This window comes from Apiotrichum porosum (assembly GCF_003942205.1).
Source record: "Apiotrichum porosum strain DSM 27194 chromosome Unknown scaffold_16, whole genome shotgun sequence".
NCBI classification, from domain to species: domain Eukaryota; kingdom Fungi; phylum Basidiomycota; class Tremellomycetes; order Trichosporonales; family Trichosporonaceae; genus Apiotrichum; species Apiotrichum porosum.
This window is the reverse complement of record NW_021167123.1, coordinates 382,400-404,687: the sequence shown is the minus strand read 5'-3', so window position 1 is coordinate 404,687 and position 22,288 is coordinate 382,400. Positions and strand designations below refer to the sequence as shown.

The window sequence follows — 22,288 nt, the reverse complement described above, 5'->3', positions numbered from 1 at the left end:
GAGCCCGGAGGTTTCTGTCGTCCATGTGGAGGAGGAGTGAGACATGGAATAGATAATGATGTAATACATATGACGAACACCTATGACGACCATGTTGCAGAGCAGAGCAGATCACATCTAGTGACGCAAGCCCACGACAGTGTTGTACTCGTTACGACTCAACCGCCAGGGAATGCCCGAGTTTGCGAAAAACTCTTCTGGGTCCTCGTCCGCGTCCAAGTTGAGCACCGTGGCAATCTGCTGCAGGCGGGTAAACTTGTCACGCGCACCGCCGTACGAAGCCTGGGTGGAGAGGTAGTTGGCCACGGCGCGGATGTCGCGTTCGTACCGGATGGCACCGAGCTGCGAGTAGTGTTAGCGTGCGGGACAGAGTTTGTGGCGGGCGCGGGTGTGGGGGTGTGGGTGGTCACGGGGTCATCGGATGTTTGACCAAGAACAAACAAACAACACAAACAAGATCGAAAATCGCCGACTGCCCCAGTTCCCCTCTCGGAGCTTGGCACTCTCGTACAGTGACTCACCTCTGTAAACTGCATGCCCATGACCATCTTCTCCCACGGCCGGACGAGCATCTCGACAGTCATGTTGAAGAATGCCTGATAGTTGTGGTCGGTGAACGCGTCCCTGTACCCGTCCACCACGCCTTCCCAGCTGCGCACAAAGCGGCGCCGGACCAGATCCTGCTCTTCGGCATCGGCAAACGAGTCCTCGTCGAGGACATAGGACACGTCGCGGTAACAGTCGTCTAAAAGCGGCCGGAGACGATGGCGCGTGAGCTGGTTGAAGAGCTGCTCGAGACCCTGGCGCGCGCCGGAGCGGAACTGGGACACGAGGTCTGCCAGCAGGTCGAGCTCGTCCAGAACGGCAGCGCGCTCCGACTCGAGGTAGACTTGAGGCAGGACGGCGCGGGTCTCGTTCAGCAGCCGGTCGGTATAGTCGGCCGAGACGTCCAGGTCGTTGATAAAGATCTGAGAAAAAGGGTTAGGATGGCTTTGAACGTTTGCCTTAACCCACAATAAACGTCTTTTTCTGATCCTTTTCCCTCCTCTCCTTCTCTGCGCGGTCGTACGTGGCCGTGAGGGCGAACACACTGTCCATTTTCTTGCCAAGGACAGTCGAATAGTCCCTCTCGAGCACCGTGGCAATCCTCTCGCGCATACTCCTGAGCGCCGGCAGGCTGCCACTTGAGAGCACGCGGTTGAGCACCACTTTGATCAAGTAGAATGTGTCGTCGAGGATACTGCTCACGTGCGGCTTGGAGGTCATGTCGGGCGAGTCGAGGCGGTGGGCCTTTTCCACACTGCTGCGCAGGTACCACAGCTCGAGGGGCTCGTAGTAGACCTTGAGCAGGTTTTCGATGGCGCGCTGGGAACCCGAGTTTTCAATCACGTCAATGTCGCCAGCACTGGCCACGGGCTCGGCCTCGTCGTCCTCCTCGTCATCATCCGCCAAGCGGCTGTACACGAAGCGGCGGAACAGGGCCCAGCGACCTCCGAGCGCCACGAGCTCGCCGAGAACGCGGTCGACATCACGCGGGTCCGGTCCCGGATCCTCTTCCACCACGGGCACGGGGACGGGCGTCGAGGGTGCCTTGCGGCCGCCGGGAGCGTACGATTGGAGCGCCGACGACAGGTTGGACGTCGTGTTGGCCAAAGAAGACAGGGACAGCTGGGTCGCTTGCGGGTTTGTGAGCGACGCAAAGAGTGGTGGGAGGAGAGCTGGGTTGGACAAGAGCGCGAACCGCGATGCCTTGGTTTCGGATATGAGGCGGCCGACGCGACGTTCCTCCTCCCAGCCCTCGACGAGGTTGCGGATCACGCGGTCGCTCTCGCCTACCAGGCGGCCGACAACAGTACGCATGCGTCCCTTGCCATAGTACTTGTCCACCACAGGCTGGTGCTGGTCGATGATGTGCGCGATGGATTCGAGCAGCGAGGTGAGGTGCGTAATGTAGTACAGCGACGAGGACGCTGTGAGTCTAGTTAGCGAGAGATACGTATCGCCTGTACTCACGCTTTCCTGCCGCCGCGCTGCGCGTCTTGACCAGGCCGACCACAAAGTCGCCGTACGCTTCCAGCCCCTCGTCCTCGGCGCCGATACCGGGCCACAGGCGGAAATACCGGCTGACCTCTTGTTCGTCTTTACGCTCGGCTGCGGCGTCAAACTCGCGACGAAAGGTCTGGAGGAGGACGGTGCGGAGCTCGTCGAGCTGTTGCGGTGGGGGCAACGGGGACTGGGGTGTGGGCTAAACGCGTGTCAGCAGAGTAGCTAGCTGCCTGAAGAAAGAACTCACCACGACGGCACCAGCAAAACCGCCATCGGTCACCACTCCGCGCACGCTCATTGCCCTGCGGCACGCACGCGACGCTCCTTCCCAGTCTGCCTTTTCAATCGCCGCGCTCAGCGTCTGCAGCGAATTCTTGAGTTCCAGCACCTCGGTGACGACATCGGCTGCCTCGCGCACACGGCCAATCTCGTCGTCGAGCTTGCGCACTTTGCCGCCTACGCGCTCGCTGGTCTCCCACACGCGGTTCACGCGCTGTACGAGGCCCTCGGCGTCGTCGGCCAGCTGCGACTCGTCCACGTTCTGCAGCCCAAGCCCGCGCGTTGTCATGGCTGGCAATGGTCCACCGGGCGAGGGCGAGCCGACGCCGCCAATATAGGGCGAGCCGCGGCGGATGGGGGAAGTGACGCGCGGAGCAGGCGACGGGGACATGACGCCTGCCGGCGCCTGGTTGCCCAGTGCCACGCCGTCCACTTCGGCAGACAAGACCTCGACATTGTGCGTCAGGCCGCGCAGGTGCACGAGCGCGCCGTCGACCTGGGCGCGGTCCGAGATGAGGGCGTTGAGCGCGAGTGTTAGGTCGGCTTCGCGCCGCGTGAGGAGGGCGAGCTGCGCGGTGATTTGGGCCGGGTCGGTGATGTCCCGTGGGTCTAGGGGCGCCGGGGTCGGCGCCGCGGTGGGGATTGGGGTGAGGGCCGCGCTCATGGCCGCCAGCGGGGGGGTTGTGGTGAGTTGTGGTTGTGGATGGATGTCGCGAGCAGAGATTGGTGACGAGGTGGATTCGTGGACGTCCGCGTCAGGACCCAGGCACGGGTTTTGGGTACATGTCACCCCCAAGGCTTTCCCATTGTGAACGCGTATTGTCGGGAGCGAGCCTGTTTGCCTTGCGTTCAGCGCTCCAGCTCCTTTGCCTACCCTTTGGCCAGGGTTCCAGCATCTACCTCGTTACGCGTTCATCGCACAAGTCTTACTCGGCCGAGTGTCGGTTACAAGCTTTATCGGCTAGCTCCGCCAAGCGATCAACGCCCGCGTAACGAGCCAGCCAAACTGAGTGGGCAACAGATATGAGTTGCCGAGAAGCTACCAACTGTGCGAGCTGGTTTGGCCATTCCGTCACACCTCTTGCATAAATCGCAACATTGCCCACTTGTACATTCTCTCCCCATCCACGCAACACTAATGACCTCGGACTGGAAGTCGCGCGCCGACGCGTATCGCGCCCACATCCTCGCCCAGATCCCTTCGTCTTGGCTCCTCCCGCCCAACTTTGCCCTCACCACAGACGTTCGGTTCGTCGCAGAGACAAGCGGCATCCTCACCCCTGCCGAAGTCAAGCTTCTGCACAATGACGCGACCTCGCTCGCGGCGGCCATCGCTTCCAAAAAGTACACAGCCGTAGAGGTCGCCACGGCGTACTGCAAGTCGGCGGCAGTGGCCCACCAGACCACCAACTGTCTCATGGACTTCTTCCCCGAGGAGTGCATTGCGCAGGCCAAGGAGCTCGACGCCTACTTTGAGAAACATGGAAAGACGATGGGATCGCTGCACGGTGTGCCCGTTAGTGTGAAGGGTGAGTCTAGTCACCGCGACAGCGACGTGCAGGTCAGAGCACGATGGGTATGATGTCATCAAGGTCACCACCTCGTCTGGGTACCACCTCTCCTCTGTCCCACCTCTCCCCTGCTCGCGCTCACACTCAGACATGTGCGGAATCAAGGGAAAGCCCCGCTCGGCAGGCTTCCTCTCGATCTTGGAAGACCCAGCCTCGGTCAGCGTTGACGACTGTACCGTCGTCGCAGCGTTCCGCGCGGCTGGAGCCGTCTTCTACTGCAAGACCACCAACCCCCAGGCCATCATGCACCTCGAGTGCAATTCGTTCTTGGGCGAGACGACCAACCCGTTCAACACCACTCTGACACCTGGCGGAAGCTCGGGAGGCGAGGCAGCGCTGTTGGCTGCAGGTGGCAGTGTCTTTGGGTGGGTACCCCTCATAAGGTTGTGCCACTGACATTACAGCATCGGCTCTGACATTGGCGGCTCGATCCGCAACCCCTGCGGCAACTGTGGCCTGTACGGCTTCAAGCCTTCGGCCATCCGCTTGCCCAAGGGCGGCAACTTTTCGGGCATGCCTGGGCAAGAAGCCATCGTCGGCGCCATTGGTCCCATGACCGTCTCGGCGCGGGACATGGAGCTCTTCATCAAGGTCGTGCTCGACACCGAGCCGTGGAAGTTTGACCCTTCGCAGGCCCGTATGCCGTGGCGGCCAGAGGAGGTCAGCTGGATCGGAGGCGACAAACCCCGTATCGGTGTCATGTGGCACGACGGCGTGTGCAAGCTCCAGCCGCCCATGGCTCGCGCTCTCAGCCAGGCAGTGGACAAGCTCAGGACCGCCGGATTCGATGTGGTCGATTACGAGCCCCACAACACCGCTGAAGGGTGGGCACTGCTCAAGCGCTTGTACTATACCGACGGTGGCGAGAGGGTCAAGCGCGAGACCGCCAAGACGGGCGAGCCAATCCTTCCACTCACGCAGTGGATCATGGACGGGTCAGTGGACACTCCTGCCATCGACGTCATGGAGTTGGTCAAGACGCGCGAGGCGTTCCGTCTCGACTATAACAAGCACTGGGAGGCAGCCGGTGTCGATGTGGTGCTCTGCGCACCGTATCCTGGTGCGGCCCCACAGCTCGGCACGTCAAAGTACTGGATGTACACGGCCATCTGGAACCTCGTCGATTACCCCGGTGGCGTGTTCCCCACGCAATGGAGCGTCGAGGCGAGTGACGCGGCCGAGGGTCCCAGGGAGTACTTGAGCGCAGACGACAAGATGGTTGCAGAGTTTTGTAAGTGGCAGAAGAAAGGTGGTGGCCAACAGAATGATTATTTGCTGACGCTCCATTGTTAGACTCCCCCGAGAAGTTTGCCAACGCCCCACTCTCACTCCAAGTCGTTGGACGCCGGTGGGAGGATGAGAAGACGATGGAGGCTCTCAAGATCATCTCCAAGGTGGTGCGCAGTTAGAAGGCGGTGTTGAGGGTAGGTAGAAAGGGGGATCCTTATGCAGAAGCTTGCGTGGAGCTTGGAGCGGGGAGGTTTGATCCGGGTTTGCTGTCGGGGGTCGAGCATCGCTGTTGCGAGTGACAAATGGTTCGGCCCAGTGTCTCTCGACCACCCAGTGCAAGGGACTTGCACTAGCTGGCACGAGGTCCGTGTAGAGTGGCCAAGGCTGTGGTCTCTGACCAGGAGGAGCAACCAAACGCTTTGCTGGTTGGTGGACGTGGATTCGACTGGTGCATATGTGGCCTCTCGGAGTTCGAACGAGGCCCAAGTGGTGGGCCTGTGCATGTGAAGCGGGACAATCGTGCGTTACGGCGGGCACACAGCAACCATTTGGCATGCTTCGCGCTGATCACAAACAATGCACCTAACACGGGGCAACTGGGGCGATGCAGTGCTTGTTGTTCAACTCTCATTACTACTCGCCTCTGCGTGGCTGAGCGGCACTCTTCGTCATCTTTGTCTCTCGCACGTTTGACTCAACGTCCCCCCCTCCCCCCCCTCAGCGGTGAGATTACAGTCCTGCTGTCGGGTGGAGTGCTAATCGCGCAGACATTTGTTTCCCGTCATGTCCACCGACGTTGAGCGTCTCCGGGCACTGCTCCAGCCAGACCAAATCCTGCACGACTGTGCAGGAGCTGGTGACTGCCTGTTTCGAAGCATTGCCCACAGGCTCTGGAACGATGAAAACCGCCATTCGGAGCTGCGCACACTGGTGGCGAGCTGGTACCTCCGCAACGCCGAGGACCAGTACGTGAAGAACATGCCCCACGAGTGGCGGGATTCCGACGGCGACCTCTGTGTGACAAGTAGCCTGGCAACCTACGCCAAAGCTATCGGTACCGCCGGCATCTAGGGCGGAGAGCCTGAGATCTACGTCCTGTGCCATGCTCTCCAGCGCACCTTCCATCTCATCACTTCCATCCCGGGTCTCGTTGACCCCATCATCACATTCTCGCCCCCAGCGGAGGCAGACCCTCCCAACGAGCCCATCACAGTGGCCTACGACGAGCTGATGCTGCACTACGTTGCAGTCTGCCCACGGGCCCACTGTGGCGCGATCGTGAGTGGTTGCTTCATCGTGGAGCTGACGCATATTAGCCTCCCAAGCTCCCTGTTGATGTCACCACACCCTCGCTCAGCAGTCTGCGCTCGCCATCATCGACAACTCTCCCCATTGCCGTTGGCCCCACCTCATCTACAACTACCCCTGCTGGAATTGCCACCACCATCCCGTTCGCCATTGAGGGTCAGCTTACACCTCACGTCGACAAGCACGCCTCGGGCCTTCGTAGGGCGTAGCATGAGAGTGGGTGGCGATGGGAGCGACGCGCTGGCTTGCTGAGAAGTCGTGGACAAATTCCCATCGCCACCCACTCTCATGCTACGCCCTACAAAGGCCCGAGGCATTGACATCCCCCCTCTTGCTGTTGGACAGGTCGGCATTGCCACCATCGTTCTGGAGATTTTTATGACCGACTGGAAGTTTGCGAACGCCAACGAAATCTTCCGCAAGCGCTTCTTGGCACTCATGGACTTGCACTGGAGCGACCTCCCCTCAGCGGTAACTTTGGATACAGACCAAGATACATACAAGCCTAATATATCTACAGGGGGCCTGAGAAAAACACGTTTGAACAAGTGCAAAGAAAGCACCCAGCGTACGCTGCTCCGTGCGCGGGGTCCAGTCACCCTCTGATGGCTGGCATGGCGATCACTTCTGCCTCCCCGCGCCGGTGGTGGCCTTCCTCGCCTTCCCTTTCCTTCCCTTTTGGACCTTCCTCGTTGTTAGCACTACATCTTGCATCTTCCCCATCTTCCATCCACCTACACTCACTTACAATGTCCGCCTCCGAGCCCATCGTGGTCGACTCCGACTCCGACTCGGACGTGAGTGCCACTTTGGCGCTTCTTGCACGTCTGACCCCCCAGGTTATGATCGTCGACGACCCCACCCCCCAGATTGTCTTGCCCGGTGGACACGCCTGTATCGCATGCCACGGGTCTTACCAACACGCAAGAAATTCCTCCTGCAATACAGCGGCTCATGGACATGTACCCGCGCCTCACCTATAGGCCTGGAGGCATGTTCCGTCTTCACCCCCCCATCCCCGAGGAGGAGGCCCGTAAAAAGCTGGACGAGGTGCGTTAGCGTCAACCTGTCACCACCTGTTACCTGCACTGTGCTAACGATTCAACAGGCTATTGCGGTATGCTACTGGATGACAGTGTTACTGCTGACTGTTAAAGGACTTCAAGATCCAAGTAATGCGTATGATCCAGGTGGCCCGAGCCGGCCTGAGGAACGGACGCCCTTCGTGGATCGTGAGCTTTACCTCCCCCTCCCCCCCTCCCCCCTGGGCATCGCTGACGGGTTGAGGTGCTTGAAATCCGCCTGAAGATGGTCGAGACCGCCCGTCTGAAGTGGGTCGAGGAGAAGACAAAGGATGAGGCGGACGCGGACGCGGACGCCCACGGCTTTGTTAGAAAGAAGTGCACGCTTTGGAAGTGCACGATTTGTTCTTAGGGCGTGCGGGACAGCGGGACAACGGCCTTTGGCCTTTGGGGTTCTGCGAGTACCGAGTCGTCTGTAGAAGCGTGGTCTCTGTACAGCATGCATGCCATGACACCGTGCACGCAAGAATTGTCGCGTTTGTGCACCCGGGGGAGCGCCCCACTCGGCCACTCGTGAGAAGCACATTCTGTCGGCTGTCACGAGTCACGCAAAACAGGTGCTTTGAGCCTTCTCATCGCCTCGTGCACCCACAGATGGCACATGATCGCACAGCTCCACAACTCGACACACGGATCAACGCATATGATTTCAAATGGCCACAATGCAGGCGCCCCCAGCGCAACGTTCAGGCAAGGTGAAAGGTGGTGGACACGAGCATCGCCTGCCCTCGTCGTTGTGACCAAGGAAGAACAAGGAAAAGCGCAGGTAAAAGGATTGATCTACCTGCACTGCCCCTCTTTGCGCCCCAGAGTAACAGAGTACAAGTATGTGACATTGTGTCGTGGGGCGGAGGTCGAGTTGCAAAAAACCGGTTCGACAGCTGGCCGGTGCACTGGGCTTCCGTCGCATCCACGACGCACGACCTCCCATTATTTCTTCTCTTCCTCCTCTCTTCCTTCCTTCACTGTCTCATTCTGACTGCAGTTCCTTCAATGCGCTCTCAGCAATTGTTCGACATTATCTTCCCACCTCCCACCACCCTTACCACCACCCTCTTCCTCCCTGCCCGCTCTCTCCTCTTCACCTCGTCTCCAGACACTCTCGTCACAATGACATGTGAAACCCACCTCCTCGGCGCTCAATGGCCCGAGAAGGTCCAGAGCGACAACCTCGTCACCACTGGCAAGCTGAGCACACTGTGCTCCAAGCAACTGGAGGACCTCGTTGGCGTCCCCATGGCGACACTGATGGGTAAGTTGTTTTGGCAGTGGCGACGCCACAAAAGCTGATTCTTGGCAGGGTCGTACGTCACCTTTTCCCAGCGGCCACAGTGGCTCAAGGACGAGGTGGCCTCGCTCACAGCTGCCGGCCATGTGCCATCCTTCCCCCTCGGCGTCGACAACGCCGCCTGCGCCTTTCAATCAGGATACTCCACCACGTCCATTGGAAGTCGCCGCCGGCTCGAGCGCCTGAACGTCACCAAGACCGACCCCGCAAGGGCCTCGCACTGGATCTCGGTGGTCAGCAGCGCCCCCGACGGTTGGGAGCAGATTGCCTACTACGAGGCACACAACCACTCGCACCGCGGCGACGAGCGCACACGTTTCCTCGTAAGTCGGTCATTACCTGTCTGCAACGTACCGTGTGCGTGCAGCTGACATCCAAGTCCATTGGCGAGATCGGAAACACGATCGATTTGGGAGTCAACCCCAATTCGACGGCTCGCCAGGTGCCGGGCGGTAATGTGAAGGAGTTTGGCAGCCAACAGCTGGACGTCATCGTCAACGGCCCAACAGCTTCTTTGGCCCACAAGCTCGCGCTTGCCCGTCGGGCCATCATGGTCATTGCCCACAAGGAGGGCGTCCGCATCGACGCCGTGGGCGTCGAGTTCCTGTACGTCTCCGGCTTCACCAGAAACGTCATGGAGTTCGTCCACTCGATCATGCCCAGCCACCCCTCGCAGGCCATGTGTCAGGGCTTGAACAAGCCTTTCCGCATGTCCTTGCGGTACCGCCCCCACCGCGCTTCAAGTACCGACTACTACTTGGAATTCGACCAAGGCCTCTGGGGTGTTGCGTCGCGCGTCCTTTCCGCCGGCGACGAATATGCCTACGAGCTGGTGGCGAGGCCAGGATGGGTGACGGAGACAGACTCGTTACCGGCTCCTCCCCTCATGCCCACGACGGTCGCTGGCTCGTGCGTGCCCGTCACCACCACCTCAAGGTCCACGCCTCGTCACCGCCGTCCTGGCATGAAGCGGGCCGCCAGGCTAAGATCCACGGCTATGTCGTTGTCAACGTCATGCTTGTGCACATCGGCGGTGGCAACATCAGCTTCGCGTTCGCGGCCGACGGCGTCCCGTTCCGCGCTGGTGAAGACGGCCGCGCCACCTGGGACTGTCCCCAGCTGGCGACAGAATTCCGGGAGCTTCTCCTCCGTGGCGACGACCCTGGGTTCCGCGCGAAGCTGCTTCGCCTGCGCGATCTTGACATCTTCCAGTCCGGCAAGGTCGCGCCTGTGCGGGCACGTGTCATGTCGCAGGCTGGTAAGGTCGAGAGGCTCAGGGCTGTGCGGTACCGCGACCTCGGCGACGCTGCTCTTCAAACACTCGACAGCATCAGGAGGCCGTTGGGAAACGCCATCGTTTCCACGGAGCACGGGGGCACCACGGCCAAGGCCAAGGCTCTGGTGAGTGTTGTGATGTCCGAGACTGAACGGATCAAGACTGACAGCCAGTTCAGAGTCTCATTGGCTCGTTTGAAGCCCTGCGTCGAACCTACATCCAGCTCATGGACGTCTACTACGAATCTCTTCCGGCCGACAAGCACGACGAGATTAACAAGGTCAACATTACCACCAAGGGACAACGCCCACGCACTGTCCTTCTCTCGACCGCATTGTCCATGCACATAGAAGTTATCACAGGCGCGATCATGCCTGGCAGGAAGTTTGCAAGCGGCAAGGGCGGCGCCGGCGGTGTGCCTCGCGACAGAGTCATCAAAGTTACAGGCTGGGCGGCCACCCTCAAGCCCACAAGTGAGTCGCTAGCCACATTCATACGCTGAGACCCAGAGCCGTGGGCAAAGCTCTTGAACGACATCGCAAATGGCCGCGTTCAAGGCACCAAGTCGATGACCGCGCCAGACCGCTCGGCGCTCGCCGTCCCCAAGATGTCCGGCGCTACCGCCAGCTCGGCCACAAACCCATTGCCGCCCCCGCGCCATACGTTGAACCCGGCAAGGTCAAGGACGCCAGGGCCAAGGTTAAGACTGTTGGCGAGGTAAGCCATGACGCACCTCGCACCTCGCACCGCAACTCCTGCACAAGATGCTCACCATACATTGCAGGAACTTCGCCTCCTCATCGGCCGCCGCTTCCAGACGGAGAAAGGATCTGCCGAGCGCGAGGCGCTCGTTCGTGTGGGTCAGAATAAGTATCGTACACAGCTGACAATTTAGCTCGTGGACCAGAAGTGGGTCGAGTTTGGTGTGGCCAAAGACGCCATGAAGGTCATCGGCAGCTCGCCCTAGTGAAGTGTGAAAAGTCGACTGCGAAATCCGAGACTGAAAAAGGTCGACACGAGTTTGGCGCCAGTGTAATGTACATGCCGTGATCTATACATAGTGTTGGCTCGGATGGCACTGTACTACAAGGACTCGCTCATGCCAGGAGCTGTCTTCTCCCCCTTACTCCTTGGCTCTGTAGGTTTAAACCGGGCATGCGGTCCCACTCACACTAGCACACTGTTGCGGGATCGGTGGAGATGGAGAGAAAAAAAGGACGCGTGCGCAGAAGTAGCTTACGCAAGTAGTGACAGCGCCGGCACCATGCATGCATGAATAATGTAGCCCATACGTCGCCCACACTAGCCGCAAACAGAATTGAAACGCCGAATCTAAATGCTGGTGGGCCCGTGGGCCCGTAGTCGGTATCTCTTGGGTACAGATTTCAGTGCCACAAACGCCACACTCGCACTTCTTCAACTCTTCTTTAATTCTTTCGACCATTTCGACCGTTCTGCTGCAGAATGCCGTAGACCTACCCCATTAGGCCACTCGTATGATCTAGGAGCGTTGAATGGGACTTGCAGAAGGCTGAATCTGCATACCAACCCCACTCCACATCACGTTTCCTGATTGTCACCCTCCGCTCGTCGTCAAGGTCTCTCCCCCACATACTGGCCCCACCGCCTCCTTTTATGGCCCAACAAGTATGTAAGGATACCAAAGGGTATCCGTGGATACCACGGAACGCAGGGCGGCATCAGCTGGCTTCTCCTTATCGTTGTAGTGCAGAAAATGCATATGGTACACTGCCAAACCCTCTCCAACTATCCAACGGGCCTCGGGCGACGGCGTGGAAACAGTCAGCACAATGAAAAGAACGGGGGAGATCAGAAAAGAGAGATACGCATCTACTTGCGCCTTGTAACCTGCCTTGATGGTCTGGACGGACCTCTTGGAGCCGCAGGACTCGCAGGTGAGGAAGTAGAGACGGTTGTCCTTGCCCAGGACGGTGTCGGGCGATTTGCAGATCTTGCAGCTGACGTACTCGACTGGAATTGGGGTCAGCGTGTGCGCAGTGCTCCAAGGGGCCGCAGGGATGCGTAGTAGAGCTGTCCAGGCCATGGCCATGGTCAAAGACGGTCATGGACGACTGTCGAAAGTGATCGGCGTTTTTGCCACTCAAAAGTGCCACACCTCCGCCACACTCCCGCTCCACCCCCCGCTCATCAGCCCAACTCACCAATGTACTTGCGCAGCACGTTCTCGATCTGCTTCTGGTTGAAACGACCACGGAGGAGGAGACGCTGGGCACCGTCCATGGCACCCTGGGTACCCAGTTCGGCGTACAGGAACATGAGGACGTGCTCGGGCTGACGGTGGAGACGACGACAAATGTCGACAAAGTTGGTGAACGAAGTCTTCTTGGTGCCCTCACGGGTCACCTGGGGAGGGACAATGGTAAACCTGCGCTTCTCGCCGGCAAGCTCGGGGTTGTTGAGGTGGAGAAGGGTGAAGAAACGCTGGAGGAGCTCGGGATAGGTGGGGTCGCGGTTCTCGGCAACCCACGCGTCCACGCCGCCAGCCGAGGCGCCGGCCTCGTCACCGCCAGTGTTGAACAGGCCGTCCTCGTCGCCGCCAGCCTCGGTAGGCTCGTCATCGCCGTTAAGGTCGTCGAGCTGGGAAATTGCATGTCAGTACGGGACTGTGATCGGGAGGGGCGGAAAAAAAGTGTTGTGGAACGAGTGGCGGCTGAGTAAGGCGACGTGGGAGAGAGTGATGTAGCGGCAGCCACACACTCCCACGCCGACCCGACTCTCGCCACCATTCTCAGTCCTCGCCACCATCACCATCCTCCATGCCCAGTCCACACCCACCTCCTTGGCAAAGTCGGCGGCCTGCTTCTTCTTCTTCTTCTTGATGGGGACGTCCAGGCCGTCAGCTCCGGGCGCAGGCTCGGCGGTCTCGAGGTCGAGGGGAATGTCCTTCTTCTTCTTCTTCTTCTTCTTGAGGTCGGCGAACAGGTCACCGGCGTCCTCGGCAGGCTGGGCCTCGGCGGCGGGCTCGGGCGTGGAGGCCTCGGCAACAGCGGGCTCGGGAGTGGAAGCCTCAGCAACGGGGGCGGGGGTCTCGTCGACGTCGGCGGCGGCGACCTTCTTCTTCTTCTTCTTCATGCCGGCAAAGAGATCAACATCGGGGTCCGCCACTGAGAGGACATGTCAGCAATCAATTGTCGCAATCGCAGTGTGATGTCAAAGCCCCACACTTACTACTGGGCAGGTCGCTCAAGGGGGTGTCGGTGGGGTGTAAAGGGGGGCCTTGGTTGCTGGCCTTTTGGGTCTGTGTGGTCCTTGTGAAGTGCAAGGACGGGGGGGTGGCGAGGGTGATGGGCCTCGCTGGTGGTGGGTGGGTAGTGGTGGTGGGTGGTGGTGGTGGTGTTCGACTCGAGAGCGCCGTTGCATCACAAAACGACTGCTGCCTGGACGGAAGCAAATGTGGCGCGCGTTGGGCACGGGCAAAACGCACAACGGCTCCAAAGTGCCACACGGACGGCGACATGGTGTGTTTTAATTTCCCCGCCTGGCTGGGTGCTCCGTCGTCTTCCGGCTGGTGCGTGTGCGGGTGTGCCAGCCTGGCTGGGCGCTGGGGCGGGGAACACGGAGCGAGGCGGCTCTCACTGGCTGGCGGGTCGCTGGCTGGCTCGCTCAGGCTTGCTCGCTCGCTGTGGGCGCCATCCTGCGTAGACCACTGCACACCATTGACATCCTCGTCCTCCTCACCCTCCCCTTCCTCACCACTCCCCCTCCCCAAAATGTTCGCCCGCGCCGCCCGTCCGGCCCTCACCGTCGCCCGCTCTGCTCCCATCAAGCAGCAGCAGGCCGGCATGGCCACTCTCAAGGAGATTGACCAGCGGTGCGTCTTGCACAAAGCCCCCCCCTCGTCCGTCCGCGTCCGCCAGCCAAGTGTCCGTCCACCTACGCCTGGGCCACACCAACACCAGCTTGCGCGCGCGGGCCCGCGAGAGGCCGACTCCCCCCTAGACATTATGCTGACTTGTACATAGCCTCAAGTCGGTCAGGAACATTGAGAAGATCACCAAGGTCGGTAACACATTTGGCCGAAAGAGTGGTCATGCTTCCGGGGGGCGAGATGTGCTGAAACCCTCCACAGTCGATGAAGGTCGTCGCCTCGACCAAGCTTACCCGTGCTGAGCGTGCCATGCGTGAGGCCAAGAAGTACGGCACCGCCTCGAACGGTGAGTTAGCAGCAGGAGGAGAGCACGAGAACGCGATGGCGGAGAGTCGGCCAGGGACACGTTTAAAGGAGACACACATACACAACTGTTGGACCGGTCTCTAACACTTTTGCAGAGCTCTTCAACGAGACCAAGGCCGAGGAGAACGTCGACGCCAAGGCCGAGAAGAAGATCCTCTACCTCGCCATGTCGTCGGACGGTGGTCTTTGCGGTGGTATCCACTCGTCGGTCACCCGTGCTGTCAAGAAGCAGCTCCTCGAGCAGCCCGGCAAGATTGCCATTGTTGGTGACAAGCCCAAGGCCCAGATCTCGCGTATCGCTGCCGACTCGATCGTTGTCTCGTTCTCTGCTATCGGCAAGGACGTCCCCACCTTCGCCGAGGCCTCGGCCGTTGCCGACGAGCTCGTCAAGGCCGACGCCGAGTGGGACGAGGTCAAGATCATCTCGAACCACTACCTCTCGGCTATCGCCTACGAGGCCCGTGAGACCACCGTCGTCTCGGCCGCTGCCCTTTCGGAGGCTGCCGGCTTCCAGGCCTACGAGATGGAGGAGGATGTCTCCAAGGACCTTGCCGAGTTCTCGCTCGCCAACGCCATCTACGCTCTCCTCGTCGAGGGCCACGCTGCCGAGATCTCGGCCCGTCGTACCGCCATGGAGAACGCCTCGAACAACGCCAACGACATGATGGCGTCGCTCCAGCTCCAGTTCAACCGTGGTCGCCAGGCCGTCATTACCAACGAGCTCATCGACATTATCACCGGTGCCTCGGCCCTCTAAGCAAACCGCCCAACCCCGTAGAGGAAAACGTGACCAGGAGACTGGCCGCGAAATAAAGATGCATCGTAAAAGGGAAAAGAGCGGTGGGAGTGTCTGCCGTGCGTGTGTGCGCACGGCGCAGACGTATGGACGTCGAGTGAGGCGGCTGAGGAAGATGGGGATGTCGCGAGGTACTAACTTGCGTGGGTCCGGGAGAAGTAGGACGAGAGGTCGCCAAGCCGCTGGAGCGTGAAAAGTGCATGAAAAGTGCTCTGCGCAGCGGCAGCGTGACGGTCCTGGGCGCATGAAGAGCTGCAAATGGAGCTTTACCACCCAGATGCGTGTTACAGTCTTGTTGTCGAGCGTAGATGACAGCTCGAGCCGGCGGCTTGGCGTCCGCCAGAGTGGGTTCGGGGCATATCGGGGATTGACTCCGTCCCACCATGGGGGTCATCAGTTCCAGGTGTGCTGTGCAACAGTCAGTGTTCCTCAAACGCGCAACCATACGCACTTGCTGCTCCCCATCGCACATGGTGTATCAGTCACCACATCTCGACCACTGCCGCCAGGATGGGCACCTGACACAGATAAGACATGCCGCAGTGATCTCGATGTGCGTCATTGATCGTTGTTCCTTCTAATTCCCTTCTAATCCATCATCTCATGCCCATGCACACTCATTGCTGCCCACAACACCCTCCCGTTTGACTCTGTCCTCCTGACACAGTACGGCACCACGTCCAGACAGCAGGTGCAAGTTGAAAGTGGACTGACGCCGCGTGTTGCAACGTTTAACAGGACAAGCAACGGCGCTCCGCGAGCTTTGTTAGCCGCTCAACACATGTTGTGCTCTGACCAGTGCAAGCAGAGCCAAATGGCAATACATCTCCCGTTTGTCTACTTGAACTCGACCTCGTTCGACGACACGACGCGGCTCTTGACGCCGGCAAGGAACTCGTAGTTGTCAAAGTAGTAGTTTGTGTGCGCGACAATCTGCTGCGCCGAGACGGCCACGCCGTCCGCCTTGATGTCTTCCGTCGTATGCGCGTCGCGCGGGAGCGTCACGTTGAATCCCGCCGAGAGCGCGCCCTGCGCCGTGGTGCGCACGCAAAAGTCGCTCTGCGATCCGACGATGACGAGGTGGTCTACGCCGCGCTCGCGCAGCGTCTCTTCGAGGAGCGGCACGCTGAACGAGTCGCGAAACTGCTTGTAGATGCGTACTTCGCCGTCGTTGGGGACGAGTTCGGGCACGAGCGCCCAGTCCGAGGAGTCGCGCTTGAGGTGAGGGTCGTCGTCGTGCTGGACCCAGATGACGGGGGCGCCGGCGGCTCGCGCGCGCTGGACCAAGTCGGCGATACGTCCGACGACGGCTGGAACGTCCCAGCAAGTGGCGACGACGCCGACCTGCACGTCCACGACAACGAGAGCAGTGGCCATAATGTGGAATGAAGAGATGAGCGTTTGGGCGGCTGGAGAAACAGGCTAGTTCATTATATGGTTGAGGAGATGATGACTCGAGTTGACCTCAGCTATATGCGCTCAATGACCTCATTTCCGGACGCCCACCGCTCTTTGGTTGCCGACGCCGCCCCGCTTCTGCCGTTTATACGTTCTGTCAACGCCGGGACGACGGCCTGCATCCATTGCACCATCCGCGCCAGTTAACACCGCAATGCATCCCCTCCTCGTCGCTGCGTTCACCCAAGGCGGCATCGACGCGTCCACAGTGACGCTGAGGGGCAACATTGCCAAGGCGACAGCCTCGCTACCAGAATCGTCATCACCATCGTCGTCTTCGTCCTCCTCTGAAACCTACTATGCCAAAACGGCGCACACGGCTACAGACATTGCGCACATGTGCGGCGAGGCGGCCAGCCTGCGTGCCATGAGCCTCACTGCGCCGCCGGGCCTCGTGCCGCGCGTGGTGGGGTGGGCTATGGGTCCCGGAGGGAGGGAGGCGGCCATGGTGTCAACATACACTGCAGGCGGGGGGAAGCGGTATACCGATGCGGTACAAACGAGGTTGGGGCTGGCATTGGCGCAGATGCACAGCGTTCCTGTGCCACCCACAGGTCTTCCCGAGACCATCGACAGTGACCATGACCCCGCCAGCGCCAGTGCTGGCGACATGCCGACAGCCATGGCTGGACTCGAGTACACGGGCAAATACGGCTTTGCGGTCCCCACACACTGTGGTGCCAATGAGCAAGACAACCGATGGGAGGAGAGCTGGGAGGTCTTCTTCCGTGACCGCCGCCTGGGACATATCGTACACTTGCTCAACGACAAGCGCGTCGGCACGGCATGGGAGGAGATGAAGGAGCGGTGGGTCGAACGCGACGCGAGTTTGTGGAAACTAACGGTGTGGCTCCAGAGCCATACCACTGCTGTTGCACGAGTTCAATCCACCGGCCCAGCCTGTGATTCTCCATGGGGACTTATGGAGCGGGAATGTGACATGCTCAGGTGACGGCGTGCCGGTCATCTACGATCCGGCGAGTTACTATGGACACGCTGAGGCTGATCTCGGTATCACCCACATGTTCGGCGGTGAGTACTATCCCTTCTATCCTCGCTCGCTCTCCAGGTGCACTCTGCCGCAGACCGGACAGTGTACCAGTGTTGACGTGCCAGGCTTCTCACCCGCGTTCTACGAAGCGTACCACTCGGTCCATCCCCGATCCCAGCCGTATTATGAGCAGCGGCAGACATTGTATGAGCTGTACCACCACTTGAATGTGAGCGGGGTATACGAGATGAGGAGCTGACAGCAAGCACGCTGTCCTCTTTGGCGGGGGATCGTATACGTCGTCGGCGTTGAGGATGATGCGTCAACTTGTAGCCTGGGCCGAGGAGCAGTAGGTGCTGGTTCGGGACGAGTTAGATAAGGTTAGAGCGGGGATGCCGAGGAGTGGTGTTCCTTAGTAACAGCAGAGGGTGTCGTTGTACTCTTTCGTATCAGCTGTAGAGCATCTTGTTGATGATTGTTGAGACACAAGCAGCGTTTGACTAAAGTACGTCGCGGGTTGGCTGACGCAATGCCAAAGTGGTCATCCTTTTCGCGCCGATGACGCCACAATCCCACGACAAACGACGATCCGGCGACGACCATTCACACCCTTCCTTTGTGAATCTCTTTCGTTTTACCCATTTCCACTCCCATCTACCATGTCCGCGCCAACGAAAGCGCCCTCCGCGCACAAGAAGGAGAGGAAGACGGGTACGTGTTGTATCACGCTGCTGCGATAGGTTCTGCCTGGCTGACAAGTGTGTCTCCTCATGGGTTCCCCCACGCAACGTCTCGCGCCTCCACCTGCCCATGCTCCCCACGCGCGCCGATACCCGGACCTCTACCCTCCCTCCCCCACTGAAATCTCGCCTTGCCTCCCTCTTTCTCTCGCTCTCTCCACCGTGCCCTCTCGCCATGTCGTCTCCTCCCCGCCCGACCGGCGAAACTGGTCGCAAAGCAGGTCTCACCCCCGTCAAGGTCTACCTCCTCGCCTTCAACTTGCTCTCTGCCGCCCTCTGGGCGCGCCTCCTGGTCATTACCGTCTGGTTCATCGTCACCCCGCGTGCGGGTGTCAACTATGCCGCTGTCCCGACCACTGTTGGCGGCGCCGTCCAGCTGCTGTCGGACCACTTGAGCGGCAGCTACGACTTCCACCAGCTGGGATACCACACAAAGTACACGCAGAGTCTGGCCGTGCTCGAGGTGGTCCATGCCGCTCTCGGGCTCGTGAGGAGCCCTGTCGGCACCGTGGCTAGCCAGGTCGCGAGCCGTCTCTGGGCTGTGTGGGGTGTTGTCGAGCTGGTCCCCGAGGTACGTCACCCCCATCGCCCAAGCCAAGTGCATGGAGAACTGACTGTTGGCGCAGACCCACACCAACCCCTTGTTCACGACCATGCTCCTCGCCTGGTCCATCACCGAGACGATCCGCTACCCGTTCTACTTCTTTGCGCTCCTCAACAAGGCCATCTACGCCATTGACTTTTTGCGCTACAACACGTTCTTGGTCCTGTACCCGCTCGGCGCGGGCTCCGAGGCCTTCCTGTCGTTCAGCACCGTGCCCCCACTCGCGTCCCTGCCCTACGTCCCGCGCTTCATCAACGCGTTCCACGACATCGTCCACCGTCTGCCCGTCAGCGTCGCCCAGAAGATCCTGCACACGGCTCCGGGCCGCTCGTTCTTGGTCGCCATTGCGCGCGCGAGGGCCGCAGCAGAGTCGGGCGGATACATCTGGACACCGATCCAGCTCGTCCGCCTCGCCCTGTTCTTTGTCTGGTGGCCGGCCCTGTTCGAGCTGTACACGTACATGCTCGGCCAGAGGCGCAAGTTCTTCCGCAAGCAGAAGGGCAAGACCGTCGCGGGCGTCAACAAGAGCCGCTAAAGGACGACGGTTGGGTTGGGGCGTGTCTGCGCTTCGCGCCAGCGAGAGCGACGTTCAATCCCACTGTGCAAGCGAGAGACTTTCAACCCAGTAGCCCCAATGGTCCCATGACGTACTGGCCGTCGGGCTGCAGCGGCGTCCCCGACCGTCGGTCTTGTTCATACCTCGCCGTGTGTTATATACCGTGCACGTCACCCGTGGTCTCGACCACACACCTCGCGGCCCCCTCATAGACAATTCTGCGAGTAATGCGACCAGATTACCAACCCGAGAGGGGAGAGGGGTGGGCACTGATCAGAGAACAGGGGAACGGCACTGCCTGAAATGAGGCTGTGGTCGGTTGGTACAAAGGGAGAACATGACATGGCATATTAAAGCGGGGGGTGCCTCTCCGGACCACTATTTATCACAACTAAAGGTTCTACGGCTACGTGCTCGGGGGGAGGAGGGGTACAAGCAACATTTCATGAGGCGTCTTGACTAAGGGCCATGTTGCAACTAGGGCTCCATTTTGTGCGTGTGTCTCGCGCGTTATCGTCCGGGGTCATTGAGTTCGTGCGGGTTTCGTATGAGTTTGAGCGTGAGGCCTGCTCCTGCACTGGCCGGGCACGCGCGCCGGCGCGCTTGCCCACTGGCCACTGGCGTGCTCATCAGCCCGCCCGCCTCACTTGTCGCCGCCACTGCCGTCAACGACAAACTGGGGCATCCTCGCCGGCTTGGGGTGCCACTTGATCGCCTCGGTCATCATCGAGACGGTGGGGCGGGCGGTGCGGTCCAGCGTGGCAATGGCGAAGAGGACGAGCGCGATCGTGAGTGCGTCCGTGTGCTTGCCGTCCTCGCATCCGATCAGCTCGGTCACGAACAGCGTGTCGGGCTTGGCGAGGTACGTGACGAGCGCGGTGCGGCCGTTGAACAGCACGGACCAGCGCGTACGGTAGTGGTGCGAGTCGGACCAGGCCTGTAGTGTCAGCTGCAAACATCTCGATAAGAGCGAAGCTGTAACGGTACTCACCAGGAGACACGCGTCGACGCCATTCTCGCTCACCCTGCCGTCGTTGAGGACGCGGCCGTGGTCGGCGTCGTACCAGATCTCAAAGCCCGGGTGCACGTCGAGCGGCCAGTTGCCACCGGCCACGCGCGTGGCAGGGCCAGATGCTGCGGCGTGCACGCTGGCCATGTCGTAGTCGGTCACCGCGTGCTTCCACTTGAGAATACCACGTTTGGCGCCGTTGGAATAACACACCCAGTCGGTCCTGTCGCTCGCGTCCTTTGTCGGCGGCCAGGCCCAGCGCGTGTGCTTTGGCGGGCTGCTGCCTGGTGTAAAGTGGATCTTGTCCGCGAGAAACGTGTTGAGCGGGTCGCCGAGGTGGTTGAGCGCGTCGGTGGACGCGACGAGCTCGTCGGGCGAGCGCGTGCCCGCCGATTTCTGGAGCTTGGCGGCGCTGTGGACCCACTCGGCCACGGCCATGGCGTCGATTTGCTGGCTCTGCCTGTCGGCCGGGGAAAGGGGGGTGGTGTCGCCATACGGGTGCTCGGCGTGGATGCGCTTGACCTGCTCGCAGAGCATGGTGTGGATGCCCGCATGGTACTGGACGCTGAGCCTGTATGCCGTCGCCGTCCCGGGTGTGCGCGTGCGCAGGCGGGCGTGCGCTTGCTCGACGTCGGCGCCGGCAAGCCGCTTGGGCGGGGGAGGCAGCGCCGCCGTGCTCAAGTTGAGAGGAAGGGTGAATCCGGGGACGGGAGGGCCAGGGAAGACGTAGCGCGTAAAGCACTCGCGCTTCGTCTTGGGCCGGTATCCCTTGTAGGTGGACTTTGCGTCGAGGTCTGCGAGGAGCTTGTCAAACATGGCCGACGCGTCGGCGGAGCCGGCCAGCGGCGAGACTGGCGGGGATGCACTGTCAGAGGGGTCGATGTCCATGGGTTCGTCCGCTGTCGCGCGTGCACTGCGACCGGCGCTGGGGTGCTTGCGGGGCCGGACGGCAGTCATGGAAGAGGGAGGGGGAGAGGGGGAGGATAAAAGACGGTCGGGGGTTCACTTGAAAGGGACATGGTGAGAAGAGAGGAAGGAAGGAAGGAGGGAAGGCGGAAGTGGACTAGGGGACTAGCGGCCGAGATGGTGAGAGACGCAGAGGGAAGGCGAGGACGCAAGGTGGCCACTGGTGGCAAACAGGCGCAAAGAGGGGGGGGTGGGGTGGCACTAAAAGGTCAAGTTGTGATGTACAATTGTGCAATGCATGACGACGAGTGAGTAGACGGCAGGTGTGCGTGGGTGAGTGGCGACAAGGGTGGGTGGCAAGAGTGACAGCGCGTACAGCGACCGATTGACGGCTGCTGTTACTGTTATCGGGATACGCGCCGAAGCGCCCAGTGGCCAGTGGCCAGTGGTTTAGCATGTTTCGGTCAAAGGCTCACGTGTGCTGGGCGGTGCTGAGCATGCTGAGTAAACAACACGTATGCACGTATTGCCACCCTTGGATCCGTGATCTGCGTGTGCTGCCGAGGTCTCCACTGCGTCGAGAGGAATGGACAAGAGCAACAGCATCAGACTCTGTCGAGCGCGTGTCGGCGCTATCGGGAGAGGGTCAGCCGGTCAGTGGCCAGTGGTCAGTGGCCAGCGTACCAGTGGGCCAGTGTACCACTGTGTACCAGTGTGCCGCCTGCCAACGCTGCGGTTTCTTTTTTTTTGGTCCACCCCCCCCCCCCACCACCACCCCCCCGTGGCCGGCGGTTGGGAGTTGGAGAAATGGGGGCAGAGGTGTTATCTCCATATCAGATACGCGGAAAAAATCTCCCAGGACACACGTTCTCCGCGCTGCGCTTGCCCCTCGCTTGTGTGCCGTGAAAGTGGTCTTGTGCCCGTGGTCTGTA

General features: G+C 60.5%; 11 protein-coding genes across 11 annotated transcripts; 7 read left to right on the top strand and 4 right to left on the bottom strand.

The window, feature by feature from the left end:
* Nucleotides 1-117: 117 nt before the first annotated feature.
* EHS24_003471 (uncharacterized protein) lies at nucleotides 118-2,989 on the bottom strand (the record flags this gene model as incomplete). The annotated part of the gene is made up of 5 exons (XM_028619145.1): nucleotides 118-342; nucleotides 522-968; nucleotides 1,015-1,970; nucleotides 2,014-2,245; nucleotides 2,294-2,989. 5 exons carry the CDS (start codon nucleotides 2,987-2,989, stop codon nucleotides 118-120), a joined length of 2,556 nt encoding a protein of 851 aa, XP_028472641.1.
* Nucleotides 2,990-3,463: 474 nt separating this feature from the next.
* EHS24_003470 (uncharacterized protein) lies at nucleotides 3,464-5,305 on the top strand (the record flags this gene model as incomplete). Its single annotated transcript, XM_028619144.1, has 4 exons — nucleotides 3,464-3,854; nucleotides 3,892-4,261; nucleotides 4,301-5,127; nucleotides 5,190-5,305. The coding sequence occupies 4 exons, from the start codon at nucleotides 3,464-3,466 to the stop codon at nucleotides 5,303-5,305; spliced, it is 1,704 nt and encodes a 567-aa protein (XP_028472640.1).
* A 604-nt stretch (nucleotides 5,306-5,909) lies between these two features.
* EHS24_003469 (uncharacterized protein) lies at nucleotides 5,910-6,643 on the top strand (the record flags this gene model as incomplete). The annotated part of the gene is made up of 3 exons (XM_028619143.1): nucleotides 5,910-6,143; nucleotides 6,198-6,404; nucleotides 6,443-6,643. The coding sequence occupies 3 exons, from the start codon at nucleotides 5,910-5,912 to the stop codon at nucleotides 6,641-6,643; spliced, it is 642 nt and encodes a 213-aa protein (XP_028472639.1).
* A 79-nt stretch (nucleotides 6,644-6,722) lies between these two features.
* EHS24_003468 (uncharacterized protein) lies at nucleotides 6,723-6,963 on the top strand (the record flags this gene model as incomplete). The annotated part of the gene is made up of 2 exons (XM_028619142.1): nucleotides 6,723-6,905; nucleotides 6,955-6,963. 2 exons carry the CDS (start codon nucleotides 6,723-6,725, stop codon nucleotides 6,961-6,963), a joined length of 192 nt encoding a protein of 63 aa, XP_028472638.1.
* A 220-nt stretch (nucleotides 6,964-7,183) lies between these two features.
* Nucleotides 7,184-11,047, top strand: EHS24_003467 (uncharacterized protein; the record flags this gene model as incomplete). The annotated part of the gene is made up of 11 exons (XM_028619141.1): nucleotides 7,184-7,344; nucleotides 7,418-7,484; nucleotides 7,543-7,666; nucleotides 8,502-8,768; nucleotides 8,817-9,127; nucleotides 9,184-9,593; nucleotides 9,650-10,205; nucleotides 10,259-10,553; nucleotides 10,592-10,797; nucleotides 10,865-10,936; nucleotides 10,976-11,047. 11 exons carry the CDS (start codon nucleotides 7,184-7,186, stop codon nucleotides 11,045-11,047), a joined length of 2,541 nt encoding a protein of 846 aa, XP_028472637.1.
* Nucleotides 11,048-11,847: 800 nt separating this feature from the next.
* On the bottom strand, nucleotides 11,848-13,579 carry EHS24_003466 (uncharacterized protein; the record flags this gene model as incomplete). Its single annotated transcript, XM_028619140.1, has 6 exons — nucleotides 11,848-11,860; nucleotides 11,928-12,072; nucleotides 12,264-12,699; nucleotides 12,820-13,226; nucleotides 13,291-13,360; nucleotides 13,547-13,579. The coding sequence occupies 6 exons, from the start codon at nucleotides 13,577-13,579 to the stop codon at nucleotides 11,848-11,850; spliced, it is 1,104 nt and encodes a 367-aa protein (XP_028472636.1).
* A 253-nt stretch (nucleotides 13,580-13,832) lies between these two features.
* Nucleotides 13,833-15,053, top strand: ATP3 (atp3 gamma subunit of the F1 sector of mitochondrial F1F0 ATP synthase; the record flags this gene model as incomplete). Its single annotated transcript, XM_028619139.1, has 4 exons — nucleotides 13,833-13,933; nucleotides 14,085-14,121; nucleotides 14,192-14,276; nucleotides 14,392-15,053. The coding sequence occupies 4 exons, from the start codon at nucleotides 13,833-13,835 to the stop codon at nucleotides 15,051-15,053; spliced, it is 885 nt and encodes a 294-aa protein (XP_028472635.1).
* Nucleotides 15,054-15,929: 876 nt separating this feature from the next.
* Nucleotides 15,930-16,469, bottom strand: EHS24_003464 (uncharacterized protein; the record flags this gene model as incomplete). Its single annotated transcript, XM_028619138.1, has 1 exon — nucleotides 15,930-16,469. The coding sequence occupies one exon, from the start codon at nucleotides 16,467-16,469 to the stop codon at nucleotides 15,930-15,932; it is 540 nt and encodes a 179-aa protein (XP_028472634.1).
* A 235-nt stretch (nucleotides 16,470-16,704) lies between these two features.
* EHS24_003463 (uncharacterized protein) lies at nucleotides 16,705-17,920 on the top strand (the record flags this gene model as incomplete). The annotated part of the gene is made up of 6 exons (XM_028619137.1): nucleotides 16,705-16,956; nucleotides 17,077-17,377; nucleotides 17,499-17,582; nucleotides 17,667-17,770; nucleotides 17,808-17,890; nucleotides 17,917-17,920. The coding sequence occupies 6 exons, from the start codon at nucleotides 16,705-16,707 to the stop codon at nucleotides 17,918-17,920; spliced, it is 828 nt and encodes a 275-aa protein (XP_028472633.1).
* Nucleotides 17,921-18,456: 536 nt separating this feature from the next.
* EHS24_003462 (uncharacterized protein) lies at nucleotides 18,457-19,420 on the top strand (the record flags this gene model as incomplete). The annotated part of the gene is made up of 2 exons (XM_028619136.1): nucleotides 18,457-18,852; nucleotides 18,908-19,420. 2 exons carry the CDS (start codon nucleotides 18,457-18,459, stop codon nucleotides 19,418-19,420), a joined length of 909 nt encoding a protein of 302 aa, XP_028472632.1.
* A 664-nt stretch (nucleotides 19,421-20,084) lies between these two features.
* Nucleotides 20,085-21,407, bottom strand: EHS24_003461 (uncharacterized protein; the record flags this gene model as incomplete). Its single annotated transcript, XM_028619135.1, has 2 exons — nucleotides 20,085-20,378; nucleotides 20,433-21,407. 2 exons carry the CDS (start codon nucleotides 21,405-21,407, stop codon nucleotides 20,085-20,087), a joined length of 1,269 nt encoding a protein of 422 aa, XP_028472631.1.
* Between the last annotated feature and the right edge of the window lie 881 nt (nucleotides 21,408-22,288).